Genomic DNA, 21,299 nt, shown 5'->3' with positions numbered 1-21,299 from the left:
TTGACCCAATTTAACTTCAAAGCTTAATAATCCATTCAACATATAGTCATATCATATGTTCGATAACAAGATGAAGAAACACTAAATGACCCCGGCAGATTATGGATAATCTTAAGGTTAAGTAGATGTTTCCCACGAGGGTTAGGTCCGGCAAAGATGGTTATTCTTCTCGACCTGCAAAACAGACACCGTAAGCTCGTCACTGAGAAGGGGGGGTTCCTCCTTGTGACCACCCTCCGGCGTGAGAATCAGACTAGACTGCTCTGAATATAAGTGTATATTGAGAGAAATAGCTAGAGAAGATAAGATAATATGAGATGATAATACCGTTCCAAGGTGTTGGAGTATTTATAGCCGAAGGTAGGTTTCCAAGCAGGTACGGCCAGCTGTATAATATTCCTTTTCCACCAACTATGGGCTATATACGTGCCACGATAGGAGTTGGTGGGTAGGCAGCGGCTGATAGTGACATTTTGTACTGGAGCGTGCTCCTCCTCGTACTATTGTCGGTGAGCTGTCACCCTGTGATTGATTCATGGGCTGCTTTGGTCAGATCTTGTCTATTTTGTCCATACCTTGGCAGGTATAGTACAAAAGATCTTCCAGAAGCGTACGGACTGGCTCATTTGGGCGGGAATATTCCCGCCTTGCTCATTCCTTCCTCAGGTGACATTGCTGAAGTATAAGAGCTAGTGCTTTATGCGTGTAGCCTTACTGTTAGTGCGGGTAGCCTTCCTTCCTGGCTTGTACCCACAGCTACGGGGACAGGTAGGGTACTGTACCAAGGGAGGCTTTCCTGCGGGAACAGCTGGCTTACTGCGTGTAAGGTCTTCATCTCTCTGAGCATAGTGGGTCCTGCGGAACCAGTTGGTCTTTGCGCAGACGTACATCTTCAAGGTGTGTCTTGCGGGTCCAACTGGGCTTTGCGGGGACCTACCTCTTCAAGCCCCCCCCCCCAGTCCATTGTTCTTCTCATGAATTTTTAATAAGCGAGGTGAACTTTTGGACTTTTAAGGGGTTTTAAAGAGGGGTTTTTGTTTTTAAGGTTTTCCGTGGGGATTCTTCCCGCAGTTTTCCTAATGTCACTTGCAGAAATTCCCGACTTTTCTGCTTGATCTTTGGTTATGATGCGTGTAGGTGTCTAACCTCTTCGTAATTCGGGAGCGTTGAGTTTCACTTGTATAGATTCTTCACGAGGTTTTGGTAGTTTTGGACATAGTGATCAGTTATGTTAAACCACCAATTCCACCTTGAAGCTTCAGACAATCTAGTTCTCAACGTTCCCGCCATGCGGAGGTGTTATATCTCTTTCTGCAAGCATGACCCATAAGATCCTTCTTGGCTTCAATTCCCTGCAAGTGCTAAGTATGTGAAGGGTTTCGCCTTGACACTGTACCCGCACTTGTCTTACCGTTTCTTGTTTCCCAAGGTATCTTAGCTTCAATTCCCTGCAAGTGCTAAGTATGTGAAGGGTTTCGCCTTGACACTGTACCCGCACTTGTCTTATGGTTTCTCGCTTTTCAAGGTAAGGGGGTATATTCCCTTTTATTTTTGAAACTTTTTGAATCTTTTTGAAATTCGAAGAGTTGGTGAAAGGATAAGGACAGTCCAAACGGTTGAAGTGACGTTGGCGTCTCCTGACGGTTTCTTCTGACGGCTTCAGGACGTGCAGGAAGTTATGACGACGTGACAGTATATGGTCATTCCAGACGCTTTTTCAGGCACGTGGGCGCGAGTTTTCAGGCGCGTGGGCGCGGGTTTTACGGCACGCGTCCTTTTGACAGCTGTAGCCAGCTTGCTTTTTCCACGTGTCGCCGTTTCATTGCACCTGCGCTTTCTCTCTCCTCCGCATTAAATTCATCGCATTCATTGCGATGAGTATATAAAGGGGGGAGAGGGTGCATCTCAATTCATACCTTCACTTCACTCTTCTTCTTCTAAGCGATTTCCTGCGAATACTCTAACTTTTCCTTCGTCCATTTTCTTGAAATCGTTCTCTTTCATACCTAAAAGATGTCTTCTACTCACGATCCTGAGGTTAATGTCGAGGAGTCCGATGTATATCTCGAGAACCCGACGTCTACGTCTGATAAGGACGATAAGAGTACTGCTAGCGAGTGCCAGTGTACTCTTTCTGTCGATTTGTATCACTATATCGTCAAGAAGTTCATGCTCGAGCCTTACGAGCCTGAGTTTCCAGAGCCCCACCAGACGGTGTATGATGCCCCTAAGGGCAAGATAGGGGTTTATGCCTCATTCTTCATATATGGGAATCTTAGATTCCCATTAACGAAGTTTGTATACCGTGTTTTGGAGAAACACGGTGTACACTTGATGAGGTGCACCCGATGGCGATCGCTAAGGTTCGCCATTTTGAATGGGTGTGCCATATTCTGGGCATCGAGCCCCGTGTTGACCGCCTGATGACCTTCTATTCCTGGAGGTGCATCCAGGGCTGGTATACCTTGGTTACTCGGATCAAGGGTTTGAAGATCTGCGCTACCGAGCGTAGTCTTCTGTCTTGGAAGCAGGAGTTTTTCTATATCTCTGCTCGCGTCGTCCCTATCGCGATGACGTTCAAGAACGGGAGGGCGCTCCCTAGCCTTCACGCCTCCAATTACCAAAAGGCGGAATGGTTCGCCAAAATCTCCCAGATCCAGACTCCGGTTTATCGCTTCGCGGAGTCTGGGATGGTGATGCTCGGCATGAGCCGCGTGTGGAAGGATGCTGGGTCTGGGACGCCGCAAATACCCATCGTCCTTGAATACGGTTTGAGCTCTATTCCTTATAGTATGCCCCATTTTTTGTGTTGTTTTAGGGTTTTTCTTCTAACTGTTATCTTTTTTGTTTTCAGAGGGAAACGACTTGCAATCTCTCCTGCATCCGCGGGAGACTGGTGGTCCCGCCCGGCTGGGTACTCGCGATCTTGACGAGAATGAGTTGCCCATTCTGGAGCAAACGGCGGATAGATCTGTAGAGGTCTACCCGCCGGGTCACGAAATTCTGAGCGCCACTCGGCCAGGTAAAGAGTTTTTTAATCCTCGCCCTCTTCATGCTCAAACTTCTGCTGGAGTTCCTCTAATTTTGTCATCTTCTGATGAGGGATCCGCAGATGGGCCTTTCTTCGTGAGGAAGAAGAAGGCTGCTGGCGTGAAGAGCAAGGCGAAGGTTACCTCCGCCGTCGACCTGGGGAATCAGTCTGATTCCGAGACTGAAAGTGAGGAGGTGACAGGGAACCTTGGTGGCGGCGAGACCATTGCCTCAGAGGCTGAGACGGCTGTCACCTCCGGGCAACCAAGAGTTGCGACGGCGACTGGTGTGAAGAGGCCAGTTCCATCGGGTTCGTCTCCGCCCGTCAGAACTTTCAAGATAAAGAAAACCCGTAAGTATACTTTTTGTTTACCTTTTCCGCATTTCTTTCCGCCATTGTTTTTAATATTTTGTTGTCTTCACGCAGGAGTGGATGCATCCGCTTTCCAGAGCGGTGCGGGAGGAAGCAGTGACCCACGACGATAGGTTTGGTCAACCTATCCTAGGCGATGACCCAGGCGGCTGCGCCTGCTTCCGGTGTTGGTTCAGTTGCTCATACTGTTGAGTCAACTGTTCCAGTTGTGATGTCATCTCCGCCGGCCGTCAGTGCCATTTTTACCGCATCCTTCACTGAGCCGGCGGTGATTTTTCTGCAAGCTCCGCAGCAGCGGCCACGGTTGTGAGTTCATCTCCAATGAGTTCACCTCCGATGGTCTCTACCACAGTGGCTTCTACCATGCCTCCTCCGGCGCCAGCGACTACCTCGTCGATGGCCGGTTCTTCAGGTATGTTCGGGGTTAGGACTTCTAGCCAATCTTTGCCTCCTTCCCATCTCCTTGACCTCTTGGATGGATATCCCTTAGGTTCGGGTGATGGGTTTGGCAGCTACCGGCCTGTTATCGACCCTACAGATGCGTGGGGTTATTTTGGCCTATTATTTATTTTTATCATTTTTTTCCTAACTGTTTTTTGTTTTTGCAGTTTCGGATTCCAATGAGGTATACGCTCCACGGTGGAATATCCGCCGGGGAACGACCCTCCGGACGGCTGCGGATTGCGTTGACTGGGCGCGTCATGCCGCCCCAAGAGGTGCGTTGGGGGAGGCCATGGCTAGCTACCAAGAGGGTAGGCTAACCAATGAGCTCCGTATCCTCCTTGCCCGGATGCAGCCGCGCGTCGAGTTACTTTGTCGTGAAAACGACAAGTTAAAGACTGCGCGTAGCCTGGAAGTGGCTCAGGCGCGAGCGTTGCGGGAGGAGAATAAAAGGCTTGCTGCCATTGCTGCAGAGAAGGAGAAGGCCTTCAAGGACCTTGAGGTCGAGGTCCAGGCCAGGCATGAGGCCCGTTCCAAGGCTACCCAAGCTGTTAACAAACAGCTTAGGTTGGCCAAGGAAACTGCGCGTAACGCGACCGAGAGGGCCACCAAAGCTGAAGCCGTTGCTGAGCCTCTGCGCACTGAGAACGAAGAGCTCAGAGCCAAATTAGAGAAGCTTCAGCAGGCTCATGATGCTTTAGCCTTAGAAGATGCCAAGAAGCTCCAAGAGCTCCTGGATCATAAGGGTATGCTTGATCGCACTGAGCGTAAGCTTAGGGGCGTTGAAGAGGCTGCTGCTAAGGATGTGTTGCTTGCCAACCTCAATAAGAATGAAGCCGAACGCGCCCGCGATCAAGCTCAAGCTACCCTCCAAGAAGCTCTGATCACTAAGGAATGGCTTCTACGAGAAGCGTTGCCGCAGGTACGCATAGCTCCGTAATTTCTTTACTCTTTTCACTTTTCTTTGTACTTAGAAAAGTTTTTGATATATATATATTTTTTTGTAGGTTGTGCATCGGATTTTCGCGAACACATCTTATGACGATGCCATGAGTGCAGCCCTCAACGCTTCTCATGAGGATGGGGAAAAAGCTGGTTTCCTGCTTGGTCTGGGGTTTGTTGAGAAGGGCATCCCGCCTTCCAACTTTCCTTTACACGACGTGGACACTAAAGCTGCCTACGACCAAGCAGTGAACCAGTATGCTGCCTTCCCGCATCCGGTGGTGGAGAAGGTGAACGAAATTGTTGGTTCTGATGACGGGCTGGCTATTCTCAAAGTTTTCCTTGAACCGCCACAGCCAACCAATGGTGCGGGTTCAAGTGGGTTTGGAGGGAGTGGTCCCGAAGCTTGAACTTTGAGATCCCTTCCAACCGTTAGGATAGATTTGTAATTTTGTAGGCGGGTAGACACCTAGCCATTCTTGTAATGTTTGAATTTTTATGAAATATAAATGTTTGTGCGGGTAGGACCGTCACTTTCACTTAATGACTTGCTTTATAAACGTTATATGATTTGCTCATGCATATTATAGTTTAACTTAGCAATTGCTTTGCCTTATAAACATTATATGATTTGCTCATGCATACTTTAGTTTAACTTAGCAATTTTCGAAGTGTTTTGAATAAGTTAACCTTTCGACGCGTTGTCACACCCTCAAAATCCACTAACGGAGTTTTACCGTCAGAGGGTGTGAACTAACAGGATCGGAATCATTAGTTATAATCAAACCATAAAAACGTTTGAATGAAAATAAGTGCGGAAGCGTAAAAACCAAAAGATAAAAGTTGCGTCACGCAGGACGACTCAAAACCCCATAATAACAGTTTAAAATCAGGTTGCATAAACAAAAGCGTTTCAAACAATGCATGATCCTATACCGCGCGCCCGCCTCGGCTACCTGAGAATAACATACTAAAAGTGTCAACACGGGGTTGGTGAGTTCACAAGTTTATATAAAATAAAGCGTTTAGCGTTTTGCGTTCAGCGTTTTGCGTTCAGCGTTTTGCGTTACCAGATAGTGTTATGTCAATTATATATCTATAGGTAGCTAGCCTATAAAACAAGTATTACTAAGTGTTCGACACCGAAGCTGACTGTTTATCATTTGCCTTGCCACCAGGTCTATCCCGACCATGGTATGTGTTTAGCCAAGATTACACCCACTCGACCTCCAGTCGAGTTTAGCGTTGGGTGGGGTTTGTCAAACCCAGTAGTACTACTCAACAATGACTCGCTATTATCCAATATTAAACGGTTCGATGTGAATGAAGGACTTTAGTTATTGCGTTTGCCACTTAGTCTTTACAAGTGATATATAATCTATATTAACAAAATCTTAAATGCGTTTTCGGAGTATGTTATCTCCCCCAAGTGAAAAGCGTTTGAAAATAGTTTAAAAATGGGTAAGTGAACTCACTGTTTGCGAAGAATTCCCAAAATAAATCACCAAAGAATGCGCGTCACAGAAAAACTCTCTCTAGCGTTCTAAAACAACAAAGAGATTTTTCTAAGTGTCGGAACTATTATCGAGTCTCTAGACCCAGCACATAATACCTATGCACACAATGTGTTTCGTGTTTCGTTTGTGAATCGTGTGTGACTTTAACAAGTACATTTGTGATACATTACATGTGTGAGCAACTATTTACGTTTCATGTATTAATAATGTACATCACTAGCAATTACTCCCCGTGAGGGCAATTTGGTCAACACATAACAATTAACTAGCAATTATTCCCCGCAAGGGCAATTTGGTCAAAACACGACAATTAATTAGCAATCATTCCCCTCAAGGGCAATTTGGTCAAAACACAACAATTAATTAGCAATTACCATGTTTCATGCAACTTTTACAAAATTCAGCAACTAGTTTCTTAACGACAGAATCCTACTTGTAAAACTAGTCTATTCCACCGATCATTGCATCTCGATTAATTTACCAAAAATCATCACAAAAGCATATATGTATTAGTTTTCCAGAACATATTTTATTTTATTTTTATTCCATATAGGTTTCTCACAATGATCAAAACATTACAGCAAACTCATAACAGTCAAATTCATGCGCAACAGAATGTTATTTGAAATTCCCGTTAAATGAAAAATCCAAAAAATGCAAGACCAATTGGGTTAGGTTCTTAACTCAACAAGTTAACTTCCAGATGTAGAACCAACCCAATTGGTCTCGTAGTTCATGAGATATAACATTTACAAAACAACCTAACAGCAGGTCTAACAACTCAGCTTTGCACAACGTTTTTGTAAAATCATAAAAGTTAACTTTTACATATCCAAAAATTGCAAATTTATATTCTTTAGAAACTAGACTCAACCTAGTTTACTGTAATATCAATAATCTCAACCAATTTTCACATTTACACCCCGGTACAGTCAATTAAACATCAATAACACAATCTGTCCAGAAACTGTTTGCATCCAAACTCAACATATTAACTATCTATGGACCATAATTCATTCATATAACACTCTAGACTCCATAATCACTATCCATGCACATCAATTACACATTACATACATGATTAGGGTTTTTGTTTGAACTCAAATCAAAGACACAAACAATTAACATGTAACAATATCAATTCTAGTTATCAAATCATCATCAATACACCATCAAATCAAACAAAATCATATGAACACAATAACATATAGAAATCGGACCTAGGGTTTATAATTAACCCATTGAAAATCGAAAATTAAACATAGAGGATGCATATAATAGTTGTTTATATCTTCCTAGCACCTTAATCTTCAATCAAAAGCTTGAAAGATTGTTTGTATGTGTGTATATGAGGCCGATCGCAAGGGGGGGGGGGGGCTTAGAGCTGCCGTCGGGTTTGGGAGGGAGAGAAAGAGTGTTAGGGTTTTAGTTTATGTTATTATTTATAATAACATGTTACACTTTAGTCCCTCAACTTCCAAATGTTACTTTTCTAGCTTAAATAACTAGTTCTAGCACATTGAGTTAACGTTTATACCATGTTATCACATAACACATAAGTCTAACACATAATTATTGTTTTGACGTTTTTCGTTTATTCACCAATCGTTTGCGTCAACTCGTTTGCGTTTCGGTGCAATTCCCGAAAGACTACACATGTAGTAAGTGTTAAGCGTCATTTAAACCCTAGTTTAAATGTAATGAGGTGTGTGTTATAGATTCCGTGATCTTTAAGTTTGAATTGACGGAGTTGAGTTAACGGAGTTAACCTGAAATTGACGATTGTCACACGCGTGATTGCTAATAGGTTAATGTTCAGTTTCCTCTATCATGATTGTGCGGGTAGGACCGTCACTTTCACTTAGTAGGATGACCAAACTTCACCTATAACTGACCTGCGTGAAGGTTTTCCTCATCTTTTTATAGATTTTCTAAGTGTTTTGAATGAGTTAACCTTTCGACGCGTGATTGTTAATAGGTTAATGTTTAGTTTCCTCTATCATGATTGTGCGGGTAGGACCGTCACTTTCACTTAGTAGGATGACCAAACTTTACCTATAACTGACCTGCGTGAAGGTTTTCCTCTTTCCCTTCGAAGTTTTTACCATTTTTGTGTTTATGCGGGTTTTGCCGCTTTCCACATGCAACGACTTACTTCCTCCCACACTTATTTCTGCGGTGAATACCGGCATATCAGTGTGGTCAGTTCATAAGTATAAAGGTAAGGCTATCAACGTAATGTGATAAAGGAGAATCATTTCCATTAGAAGTGGCTCTAGGCCTTTTCTTTACAAGTTTGGAATTGATCTACATGTAACATTTGCGTAATTGAGCTCCATTCCATGTTCTTGGGATGGGGGTGCCATCGAGCCTTTCGAGCCGGTATGCGCCCTTTCCCAAAACTTCTTTAATAATGTATGGCCCTTCCCAGGCCGGGGCCAGCTTTCCTGGGCGCTCTTGGTTCGAAGCCTCGTTGTTACGCAGTATATAGTCTCCGACATTGAAGTTGCAGAGCTTTACCCGCGTGTTGTAGTACTTTTGCATTTGTCGCTTGTAGTTCTCTTCACGCGCTGCGGCTAAGTCTCTGCGTTCTTCGGTTAGCATAAGGTCTAACCGTCTTTCCGCATCATTGTCTTCTGGTTGAGTCAAGACTCTTGGTGAGGGTAGACCAATTTCGACCGGGACCATGGCTTCAGTGCCATAGGTGAGGCTGAACGGGGTTTCTCCCGTACTTGCCTTTTTTAGCGTTCTGTTTGCCCAAAGGACGTGTGGAACTTCGTCCACCCACCCGGATCTATGCTCCAAGAGTCTTTTCTTTATGCCGTCGACGATGCTTTTGTTTGCTCTTTCCACCTCACCATTACCCTGCGGGTGTGCCACTGAGGTAAAGGTGTGGGTGATTTGAAGTTCTTTCAGCCACTTTTGTAGCTTCTGGTCAGCAAAGTTGGTGCCGTTATCGCTCACCAAATTCTGTGGAAGTCCAAAACGACAAATAATAAATTCCCAAATAAATTTTTTGATATGTTTTGCGGTTGTTTGGGCTAAGGGTTTTGCTTCTATCCACTTGGTGAAGTAGTCGATGGCTACCACTAGGAACTGAACGTTCCCTGCTGCTGTGGGAAATGGGCCTGTCACATCGATGGCCCACTTCTGAAATGGCCATGAAGAAGTGACTGGAACAAGTTCGTTCTTCGGGCGATGCGTGTTGGGTGCGTGGAGCTGGCAGGATCTACATTTTCTGATGTAGGCCAGCGCATCCGTATGCATCCCCGGCCAAAAGTATCCCGCGTTGTTTAGCTTAGCTACAACTACGCGTGGACCTGCGTGTATTCCACAGATGCCTTCGTGTACTTCCCTTAGGAGATAGTCGGCATCTTGGCCGTCCACGCATCTGAGGAGTGGGCCAAGAAAGTTACGCCTGTAAAGTATGTCATCAACAAGTTGATAGTTCAGTGATTTACAGCGTATCTTTCTTGCATGTGTCTTCGACTCTGGTAGTATACCCGCTGCAAGGTAATTTATGATTGGTGTCATCCATGTTTCCGTGCCGGTTTAGATGACACAAATTTCCTTGTGCGGGACTGATGGTGCTCCAAGAAGTTCAACGCGGATGTCCTTTCCCAAGTGGGTGAAGGCTAACGATGCAAGCTTGCTTAACGCATCCGCAGATTTGTTTTCGCTTCGCTTGATGTGCATAACTTTACAATCGTTAAAATCGCGCATAAGGGTTTTTTCTTGTGCGAGGTACAGGGCCATTGTGTCGTTCACGGCCGTGTACGTCCCGTTTATCTGGTTGGCTACTAACATGGAATCCACGTGGGCTTCCAAGTTTTTCACCCCCATCTTACGCGCAATTCTTAATCCGGCCAAGAATGCTTCATACTCCGCTTCGTTATTCGTACTTGGGAAATCCAGCCGAATAGCGTAAGTGTACTCTTGGCCTGCTGGGTTAGTTAGTTTCAACCCTGCGTCTGAACCCTCGTTGTTGGCTGCTCCATCAGTATAGAGTCGCCATACATCATCAATGTCCTGTGCTGGAGAGGGTTGAACCTCTTCGTGCACTCTTTTTCCCGCGAAGCGGGGACTTCTGCAATAAAGTCGGCCAAGACCTAGCCTTTTATGGCTGGTCTTGGCTTGTACTTTATCGCGTATTCTCCCAATTCAATTGCCCATTTGGCTAGGCGCCCTGACAACTCGGGTTTGCCTAGAACGTTTGCAAGTTTGAAGTTGGTGAGAATGGTGATTGGGTGGCCTTGGAAATATCGTCTTAGCCTGCGTGAAGCCTGTACAAGCGCTAAGACTAATTTTTCCAAAGTAGAGTACCGGGTTTCTACATCTGTCAAGACGCGGCTTACATAGTAGATGGGCATCTGGATGCCTTTTCGTTCTACTAGTAGGACTGCCCCGGTTGCTCTGTCTGTGGCGGAGAGGTAAAGAATTAATTCCTCCCCTACTTCTGGTGCTGTGAGTGTTGGGAGTTCGATCAAGCGTGACAGAATCTCTTGAAAAGCTGCTTCCGCTTCTGGTGTCCAGCGGAAGTGCGTTTTCTTTAAGCAATTTCTCAATGTTGACACGAATGGGAACGACCTATCCGCATGGTTTGCCAAAAAACGGTTAAGTGCGACTAGTCGTCCATTCAGTGTCTGAGCTTGTTTGATGGTAGTAGGTGATTCCATTTTGATAATGGCTTCGACCTTTTCAGGGTTCACTCTGAAGCCATCTTTGGTAACGATGACTCCTATGAATTTCCCTTTTTCCATCCCAAAAGAACACTTGCTCGGGTTGAGCTTCATGTTTCTTCACAAGATTAAAAAACAAGCCTGACCCAATTTAACCTATTGCTTAATAGATTCAAAATTCTTTTTAATAATAAAAATACCAATCTTCGCCTTTTCATTAAATAAGTCTTAACTTTATTTACAAATGTTTCTTAACCATAAAAATATTTGTCTATACTTTATTAAACATTTGAAACCTATTTCGTATAGTTTATTATCATAACAAGATTCGACTAAACGACCATCTAAGGTCTTGGCATAGATGATAAGAAATTACGTAAACCACAATCTTTACCTCGACCAGCTTATAAAACTAGTTGCGAGGCGAGTTAATGGTTTATACTAAGGGTGGCAATCTTGACCCAAACCCTTTCAAATAAGTCAATTTGAGTTGTTTTAAAAGTTAAATGAGTTGGTTTGGGTAAAATGTTTTAAATAAATGAGTCAAAATGAGTCATTTGAAATTTCATCCTTTTATTTTCGAGTCAAAATGGGTTGACAAGTTCAAAGAAATGGGTCGATGTGGGTTGGTGTCATAAGAAAATGTGACAGGTTTCGGATCGGAACGGATTTTCGTACAAGACAGATCTCGGCACGAAAAGGGTTTCAGATCGGAACAGGTTTCAAGCCAACACGAGTTTTCACCCGTGACGTGTTGGGTTTTGGTTTCTTTCTGGTCGATTCCGGACTCATTTTTGTTCGTTTCTTCAGTTTTGTTTTTGTTCGGTTTGAATTCTTTTAGTTTCGTTTTGATTGATTTTTTCAATTTCGTTTGATGTGGTCCGGTTTTGGGCATTTTGTTTCTTTGTTTCATTTTCGTCGATTCTTTCGGTTTCGGTTCGATTTTAGATGTTTTTTTTATGGAACGAGGACAACGTATGAAACATTTTAGTGATTTTACTTTTTTTGTTTATGATTTATATTTTGAGTTATAATTTTTTTTATTATTTTTGAATATTCTTTTTTGAGGGTTTTTGACCTTAATAGAAAACCCCTAAAAAATCAAAAAAAAATAATTAAAAAAATCATAACGTAAAATATAAGTAAAAAACGAAAAATCTAAAAAAACTAAAATGTTTCCGCCGTTATTCTCGTTCACAAAAAAAAAAAAAAAAAAAAAAAACTCAAAACCCGGTTTGACCCTAACCTATTTTGACCCAAACCAAAACAACCATTTTTTTAATTGACTCGTTTTGACCCAAACTCATTTTGACCCATACTCGTTTTGACCCATGACTCATTTCAACTCATGACTCGTTCGACCCAACCCAACCCATTTGCCACCTCTAGTTTATACACTTGAACATAACTTTCACACTTCTATTATGGGAGCGACGCTTTCTTAGTAACAAAGCAACGCTTGAATGGGACTCTTGGAACGAGGCTCAAGTAAGTGATCAAGAAAAAGAGACTAAAAATGAATGTTCTTAAATGAACACCAAATGATCCTATGTATAGCCAAGCTTCAAGACACGTTGTAGATCGTCAAAGATGTCGATAGCGGTATGTTACCAATAAACATTCGCGAAGTCACATATCTCAGGTCACACGACCCGTATCTTCTTTTCGGCTTGCCAGATCACCATAGATTATTGAATTGGGTAGCGGTCCACCACCTTATTGAGTAACTAGACATGTGTCAAACTCAAAAATTCGTCATTTGACACATGTCAATTGTCACCACAAGACCGCTTCCTTAGCCAATATGTAATGGAATGTTAAGGTAATGGTAGTGGTGCACTACCAGTTGACTTTCACCATTTTTATTTAGGGAAAATTTACAAAATGGCCCATTCATAGAATGTGTTTCCAAGTTTATCCCCACTAATTCAATTTTTCAACTTTGTCCCTTTGTTCTTTCGTCGCCGATGACATGATAGTGAACACCGACGATGCGTTACTGAAACAAATAGGATAACGACACGTGGCCGGAATCTGTGTTGACGATGCGTTATGTTGCTAACGTAGGGTAGCGACGATGCGTTATGTTGCTAACGTATGGTAGCAGCGATGCGTTATCACTAACGCATCGTGGAACCCTTGTGTTGTGATAACAAGGTAGCAGCAATATAACGCATCGCCGCTACCCTACGTTAGCAACATAACGCATCGTCAACCCTATGTCATACGTAACGTAGGGTAGCAGCGATGCGTTATGTTGCTAACGTAGGTAGAAGCGATGCATTATCCACTAACACATCGTCGACAACGTATTCCGGCCACGTGTCGTTATCCTATTTGTTTCAGTAACGCATCGCTTGTGTTCGCTATCATATCGTCGGAGACGAGATAACAAAGGGATAAAGTTGGAAACTTAAATTATTGAGGATAATTTTGGAAACACATTATTTAAATGGACTATTATGGGAATTTTCCCTTTTATTTAACACATTGTACTATACTTTGCTTACCATTGCGATTGCTTATAATGAAATTTTACATTAGTTTAGCTTAAATATTGTTATTTTTTAAATTTTAGTTAAAAAAATTGATATCATATGCCCATATACATACAGATGTAAAGTCGTGCTGGTTATCTTTCGGTTAGACTAATCGACTTTTGGGTCGCCTATCTTATGGTTTGAGTTCCTTCACCTCACTGCAGAGCGCGGATAATGCTTGCTAGTTTTACTTATTATACTTATTCATAATCTTATCGAATGAGATGAATTACGCCAAAAATAATTATTTATATTCCAAATCTCATTTTCTAATTACACAACCGGAAATTTAGGATGTTGCACACGACCCACCTCAACTACATGTCGATAGGATTGTTTATTGAGCTTATGCTCCAAAGCGACTCAACGACCCACTCATAAATTATATCCATATAGTTTTATACTAGTTTGATCCTCCCGTGTTACGGGAGTTTATTTAAGTTTTTGTTTTTAATCGTTTTGCTATTTTATGATAATTTATTTTATTATTTAACGTAGTTTGTTTTAATTTAATACATATATATTAGTTTGTTATTATATTTTTTTACGTTTGGGTATTTTCAATTGAGATGCGTAGGTTTTTTAGATTTTTAACGAACAAAAATACACGAACACGAACATGTTGGTTTTTTAACAAAAATATTTGTTTAATGAAAAATGGGATGTTGATGTAGTCGACGATGGCGTGTAGTATCGGAAGTTAACCGGCGATGAAGATGATAGACCAGCAATGAAGAACATGTAAAGAAGATAAATTAAATTAGGGTTTGAGGATGAAAGTATTTACCAATAAATAAGATCTTATAACCCATTTGAGAGCTATTAGGGTTTGGTAAGACCCATAACCCGTGAAAATTATTCTTTGATTATTAAGAGGTTATTTCATAAATAAATGAGATGTTATAACCCGTTTAAGGGTTATCCGGGTTTGGTGAGACCCATGACCCACGAAAATTATTGTTTGATTATGAAAGAGTTTCATAAATAAATGAGAAGTTATAACTCATTTAAAGTCTATCTGGGTTTGGTAAGACCCATGCCCGCGATTTCGGGTCAAATGCATGAGAAACCTCCATTTAGAAATCAAACAATATGGTGGCTCTAGAGAATTGGGGGGGCCAACATGAGAGTGACACGTAAGATTTCATAATAGGCAATTATATAGATAGTTAGATTGATTAATGATATGCCTTATTAGTTCTTATGGCACCGAATTTGTAGTTATCATTTTGTTATACCGATCATCAATTATTCATTGGATGCTTTGTAATAACTAAAGCTTGGGGGATGAACATCCAAATGGAAACAGTTTATTGTCTTCATTAGTTCATGAATAATTTTAATGGATTACTCTTTTTGTAACAGATGATGAATTTGATGACCCGTATAACAAATGGGGCATGCAGTTTAGTAGTATTAACTTATGTAGGAAATGCCTCTTCCCATCCGATTGAAAGTTCCAGTTTCATGAATGTATAATATATAAATTTAAGAGTTTGATTTAGCAGTCTCTATAAATAAATAAATAAATAAACCGAACAAATTAATTGGAAATACTTAATTTCAAAAGGCTAATGTAGACATTGAACTAAAAAATTATGAACTATAGGAACAAATGTTCCCACTAAACTTTTACATGTTTACCTGTTGGTCTCTCAAGTTTGATAACTAATGTATATCTTACTTTTACTATTATTATTTTTTAAAATTTGGCAACCCAACTTATAAGACTCAAATTCAAAACTTTTGGCTTTTATTCTTTGATCACGAAACTTTCAACTTTTGTATTTTTTGACGGTACCGTAATGAATCGAATTGACACGCGTCGCGTCTCCGTCACAATGCTCCAGTTTAAAGCAACTACAAAAAAATAGTTTAGATCCTTTCAGGTATTCGATGAGATAGCTAGCAAATACGTTAGGGGTCCTTGGCAAATGAAGTTCAAGCCAACGGGATGCGACTTTTATTAAACTAAAAAAAGTGTATGTTACAAAAGAAAAAAAAGAGGATATAGATTAGGTACATCACGTGACATTCACATGGGATACCCAATCTTCTCTATATGTCCATCCACATCAGTACATCCGACACTACAGGATACATCCAAAGGGACTTTGCTTCACCTAGCTCGATCCCCATGTGATGTAACAGTCACTGTCCTAGGATTTTCTTTTTACTGTTTCAAGCATTTTTTATTAAACTTGCGTACGTAAACAGTACATATAAAACATATATAGAAGGCAAACACAATCTTTTGATGGACCTAAAGCATATTCTACAATCTTGGCCTAAAGATAATTTGTTTTGCTTTAGTTTTTTTATTAACAATCAACAATAAAACCCAGCTATCTTGGATAATTCAATAACAAAAGGCAATCTAAGATGCTTTTGAGCCCACCATCTCCTGCTCCGAGGTAAACTTGTCGCATAAAGATCCACTACGGTAAAACCTGGATTAGGATCATATTTGAACTTGAGACATTGCGTTCCTTGTCTCAAATCTTTATTTCCTCTCTAATGCTAGTTGAGGTAAAGCTCATTTTTTTTCCTTAGTAGCATAACATGTGGGAATGTGATCGTACTCGTTTTCAATTTCTAAAAGACACATTTACACATATTTTACCATTTCAGTGAGTTTTAGTGTAAATAAAACTCAACATGTATAGTGATTTTATGTTTTTTACTGTCAAAAATTGACAATCAAAAGAAGTTTTTATTTTTATTTTTCACTTTTTAAATGTTTACTATATATGGTCCGCCATGTAGAACATATATCCCTAAAGTTAAAAAACCACTGAAAATACAAAAAAATAAAAGTTAGTTTAATAAACTCTAAACAAAAATGCAACAACATTTAACATATAACCAAAGTGAACATAATTATAAGTTATGAAAGAAGCAACAAGTAAAACAGGTATTAACAGTTTTGAGAATGAAAATGTATCACACAAAATATTTTTAAGGCTAGTAGGTGGTATTGTCACCATATACCACAATCATCCAAAATGGTGTCTCCACCCATACCGACTCGTTGACCCATCATCACCTCCACTAGAATCAGGGCTGTACCCCGTTGACCATTTTGACTGACCTCGAACACCACTTGCCCCATTCACATATCCTTTCGGGTTCGGGCTCGGGCTTCTCGGGATCTGATACATTAAGTTCCCTCCCGAACTTGACGTGTCGAAAGACAGCCCATTACCCGTTTTCTTAACGGGTTGGGATTTTTGCTTTCCCGGGTTTTGGGCCCGGACCTTGGCTTTGGCTGATTGGGTTGGGGCCATATAGCTCGGGAAATAATCAGAGCCCGATTGGCGTTTTGACTGAGAGTGTTGGGCCGAGTCGAGTGTCTCCCCACTGAGTTGACCCGCGGTTATGTAGTCTGAGCTTAAGGGTGTGACGAGATCCATTTCGACTGTTTTAACTGACACGTCATCGTTTGTCGCTTGGGTCAAGTAGGACCCGTCATGGGGCCCGATGGTGGGCCGGGCCCCATGGTAGGGTTGGGACGCCATCCAACTCTCGAGCCAGTTCCATCCCCATTGTTGTTTTCCATGATCATTGGGATATAACATTGTGTTAGCAGAGTCTGGATGTATGAAATGTTGTTGCTGCTCTTGCTGAACGTTATATTATTTCCGTAGTTGATTAGAAAATATGATTTAATTTAAATTATAAATAGTTATTGATAATACATAAATGACTAACCTGGTAGGCAAATGCGTAAGCAAGAGCGCGCTCTCTTTTCATCTCGGCATCATGTTTCCTCAGCGTACTTTCTTTTTTGATCTTCTCGATGTCTTGGATCCGGCTTTCACGTGTTTTTGTTGGTTTTTCGTCTTCCACAACTTTCTTCTGAAGCTTTTCATGAGTCAACTCTAGTCTGCGTGCACGCACTCTGGCTTGCACGCGGACCAGAGCTTGCATACAACGCATTGTCATTTGAGCTTGCTTTCGCACATTATGTCCCCTCACAAGTGCCTGCAACCTCACTAGACCCTTTAATGCACGTAAAGCGCGTCTAGACTGCAAATCAAATCAAATCACACTTAGCCAAATTAGTACATTAATAATGACAATAAACAAAACGTACCCAGTAAAATCTAACTCATAAAGTAATCCTAGTAATATAAATATACGAATACTTACTAGATATCCTCTATAGTATGATTGAATGAGAATGGCAGCCCTTTCTTCCTTAGTGTGACGGCTATAACCGGCCAAACGAACAACTTTAGCTGCCGCCTGAGCGGCAGCAACTGCCGCTTCGGCGGCAGCTGCAGTGGCCACCGCCACTGCAATGGCATGATTTCGATCGTCCCCAACTTGAGACAACCGGTCACCATCACTTTCCTCATTGGTGATATCAGGTGAAGTCTCCGCTGGAAAGTGCTCAAACGTAACAACCTCGGGCTTGTCTTCTTGCCGTCTTTCAACCACGTTCTCCTTGCGAAAAACATTCTAGAAACACTCACGATCCGGTTAATTCACATAATAAAACTCGACAAAAATCGAATAAAATCGGCGTAAAATCTAGTAATTAGGGGATTAAGGATTAAGGGGTGATTGTGATGAAACATAAGATGCACATGCATTAAGGGACATGGATGATGTGATATCATAGGTGGCATGATGGTTATATCTCATAAAGCTTGCAGGGCCAGATTGGAAAGTGGAAAAGATGGGGGGACCATATACTGGTCATAGTAGCAAATGTGGAACCTCCATGAAAAACAAAAAGGACAAAGATCACATGAATAATGGAAAAGTTAGATTGAAGAAAAAGCAATGTAGATTCACTCCTAAACCTACTTTCATCCTTATAAAGTTAATAATTAGGTGTTTTATTAATTAATAATTAGATCAAAAGTTCTTATTGTTAAAAGAAAGATTACAGCATTTAGAGTTTAACTCCAAATGTCTAAAATATCCAATTAATCACATGAAGATCAAACTATGAATCATTGAAACATTACACTTTTTGATACAACAAAAAAATCAACTCTAAAGGTGATTAAAACATCGCATTCAGATTTTGACTCCAAATTTTGGTGAAATATCCTATCATCAGATGAAGATCAAACTAATAAAGATTTGCAAAATTATTCTATTTTACATAAATCTTCATAAATTTGCACACAGAACCAGTAAAAATGAACTCTAGTGGTAACTAAAAGTATTTAAAACATCACATTTAGATATTAACTTCACTAAAATTCTTAAACAGGTTTAAAAACTGTTCATAACTTCATGAACAAATGTTAACAACTATCAACTGACCTTGTCATTATGATTATTATTATTATTACTATCTTTGTTGGAAGGTTTGAAGACCTTTTTCACCGTGGAGAACCATCCGCTACCTTTCTTTCCCATTTTCAGGTTTGAAGATGAAGACTCAGTGTGATTGTGTGTTGATCTGCAGCTTGTTGTTGATATTAATGATCGGTTTCATAGTTAGAGAAAAGAAAAGAAATGAAGTTGCAAGTTGTGACAATGAAAACTGAAACAGGAGAGAGAGTAGTAGTAGTAGTAACTGCTAGGCGCGGAAATGGCGTTGGTTTATTAATCGTTATCACGAGTGGGTAGGTTTGGATGTTAATTACTCTCTCTCTCTCTCTCTCGAGTGACTGCCTTCAAATGCACTCAAAACATGCATCTTTATATATATATATATATATATATATATATATATATATATGTTTTTCATCACAAATTATTTATATTATAGATATTTTCATATTGAAGTATTCAACTATCTATACTATATATAATATACCAATGATGGGCAAATTAAGACGCTTTATTTAAGTAATTTACAACATTTAATGCATGAGATACAACATTAATTAGGGGCACAAATGTCATTCTAACATTAAATCTCACGTTAATTTGCAATGTCTTCAAATAATTACAAGATTCATATCTTAAAATTACACAATTGGTCCTTAGTCTTTTACATATATATTATTTTATTTTCATTTTTAACCCAACTATCCTCACGATTTTTAAACGGTCATAACTTTTTCGTACGTTAATATTTTTTAAAATAAATGAGGAGCATTTTATTATCTTTAATTTGAGTATCATATTGCTATAGTTTTCGAAGTAAAAAAAAATATGCAAAAGTGTGTGCGGTTTGCTTTTGATGGTTTTTTAATTAAACAATGAGTCAACTTTACACGTTTTTTTGTCGTCGAAAACCGAATCTAAACTGTTTCTAAATAAAACCCAACTAAACCGAACCATTACCAACGATTAGGTTCTGATTTAGCTTGTACTTCGATAAAAAAATTGAGTTTAAAATTTAAAACAAGAATTATTAATCTGCATACACCTTCACTTCAAACTAATCATCAACTAATACATTATTAAGAGAATCATACTATGAGCAAAGATAACTTTGGTCATATAAATAATAAACCTTATTAGAATAAATAGAAGGCGAAATAATAACAAGAACAAAAAATATATAAAAAAAACCACTAGAAATTTGACTAAATTAAAGTTGTAATAGACGAGTTTGCTCGTATTAAATAAAACTGTGGTTAACTATATTTTAACTATATCAAATATATATTATATCTAATACTAATAAGTAAATAATTAACATTTCAATATGTACGACACCTCCGTTTTCAATCGTGAAACCAAACTGGTGAATGATCTCACAGTTTTAAACGAAATAATAAACACCCAAAAACTTGTTACACAATTATCAAAGTACGTGTTTCCAGTTTCCCGTTGAATCGCGCGAGCACCTTTCTAGTAATAATATATGACTATGATGAAAGTTTAAGGGAGAGAGACTTATTTCTTGGTGTATATATAGATGCCTCTATTATGAATAATTATTTAACAGAAACACAACGGTCGATGTACTATGTCTCTCACTTTAAAAGTAAGATACTTAGGGCATGTTTGGGATTTTTTTTTTTTTTTTTTTTTTTTTTTGCTTTTTGCTTTTTGAAGAGATAAGATGTTCAAAATGCTCCTTTAAAAGCACCAAATTGATGCTTTTGAAGGGTCATTTTGGATATTTTGCCTCTCCAAAAAGCAAAAAACAAAAAAAGAAACAATCCCAAACACCCACTTAATAGTCGGGTAAGTTGAAATGCTAAAACTCTCGTGTCGAAAGTAAGGTTTAGGTTTAGCTAGAGTTACTGCCTTCAAATGCACTTGAAAGACCTTTATATATGTTTTTCATGACAATATTTATATTTCGAATAAAACTATGACTATGAAAGTAATTAAGAGATATATAATTAAATCTTTTGGTGTAAGATGACTCTATTATGAATAATTATTTAAGTGGTTATAAAATTAATGTATATGTAAGTTAAAACATACACCAATTAGTTGTTCATTACTTATCTTAAAATTACTAAGAGTTATGAGATTTGGTATAAAACAGAAAGACAACGGTCGATGTCATGATTTACTTACTACCTTTCACTACAAAAGTAAGGAATTTTATAGGCGGGTAATTTGTTGGCAATCACTTGATAAAGATGGTTAATGTTGGCAATCCGTCTGAAATTAGGACATAGATAATTTGATTATCAACACATATTACGGACATAGCATCGACATTATAGTTAGGCCACCCGTAGTGGGCGCCTTGTTTGGGCGATTTTGGGTGACATCCGGCGAGAACACCCCCCCCCCCCCCCGGCGCCGAATTGTGGGGCGATAGGGGGGGTGCGTGGAAGGTATTAATTTGTCGCTGCTTGTGTTGTCTTGTTATTATTATTACATTATGTTAGTGATATAT

At 40.0% G+C, this 21,299-nt stretch overlaps 1 protein-coding gene across 1 annotated transcript; it reads right to left on the bottom strand.

The window, feature by feature from the left end:
- Window positions 1-16,508: 16,508 nt before the first annotated feature.
- On the bottom strand, window positions 16,509-19,121 carry LOC143608346 (protein IQ-DOMAIN 21-like). The gene is made up of 4 exons (XM_077083401.1): window positions 18,806-19,121; window positions 17,675-17,986; window positions 17,234-17,551; window positions 16,509-17,145 (listed from the first exon to the last, which is right to left on the bottom strand). Exons 1-4 carry the CDS (start codon window positions 18,899-18,901, stop codon window positions 16,519-16,521), a joined length of 1,353 nt encoding a protein of 450 aa, XP_076939516.1. The 5' UTR covers window positions 18,902-19,121; the 3' UTR covers window positions 16,509-16,518.
- Between the last annotated feature and the right edge of the window lie 2,178 nt (window positions 19,122-21,299).

This window comes from Bidens hawaiensis, unplaced genomic scaffold (genome assembly GCF_021521415.1).
Source record: "Bidens hawaiensis isolate Kalapana, Puna unplaced genomic scaffold, B.hawaiensis_p1.1 tig00419364_1, whole genome shotgun sequence".
NCBI classification, from domain to species: Eukaryota; Viridiplantae; Streptophyta; class Magnoliopsida; order Asterales; family Asteraceae; genus Bidens; species Bidens hawaiensis.
Note: the sequence above shows the minus strand (reverse complement) of the source record. Positions and strands in the feature narration are given on the sequence as shown.

What these genes read in the sequence shown, in the direction of transcription:
- LOC143608346 (XM_077083401.1), bottom strand. Translation starts at nt 18,901, where the DNA reads ATGGGAAAGAAAGGTAGCGGATGGTTCTCCACGGTGAAAAAGGTCTTC. An exon ending in ATAATAATCATAATGACAAG is followed by an intron (nt 17,987 to 18,805) that starts GTCAGTTGATAG and finishes GAGTGTTTCTAG; the next exon opens with AATGTTTTTCGCAAGGAGAA. An exon ending in CTTACGCATTTGCCTACCAG is followed by an intron (nt 17,146 to 17,233) that starts GTTAGTCATTTA and finishes TATAACGTTCAG; the next exon opens with CAAGAGCAGCAACAACATTT.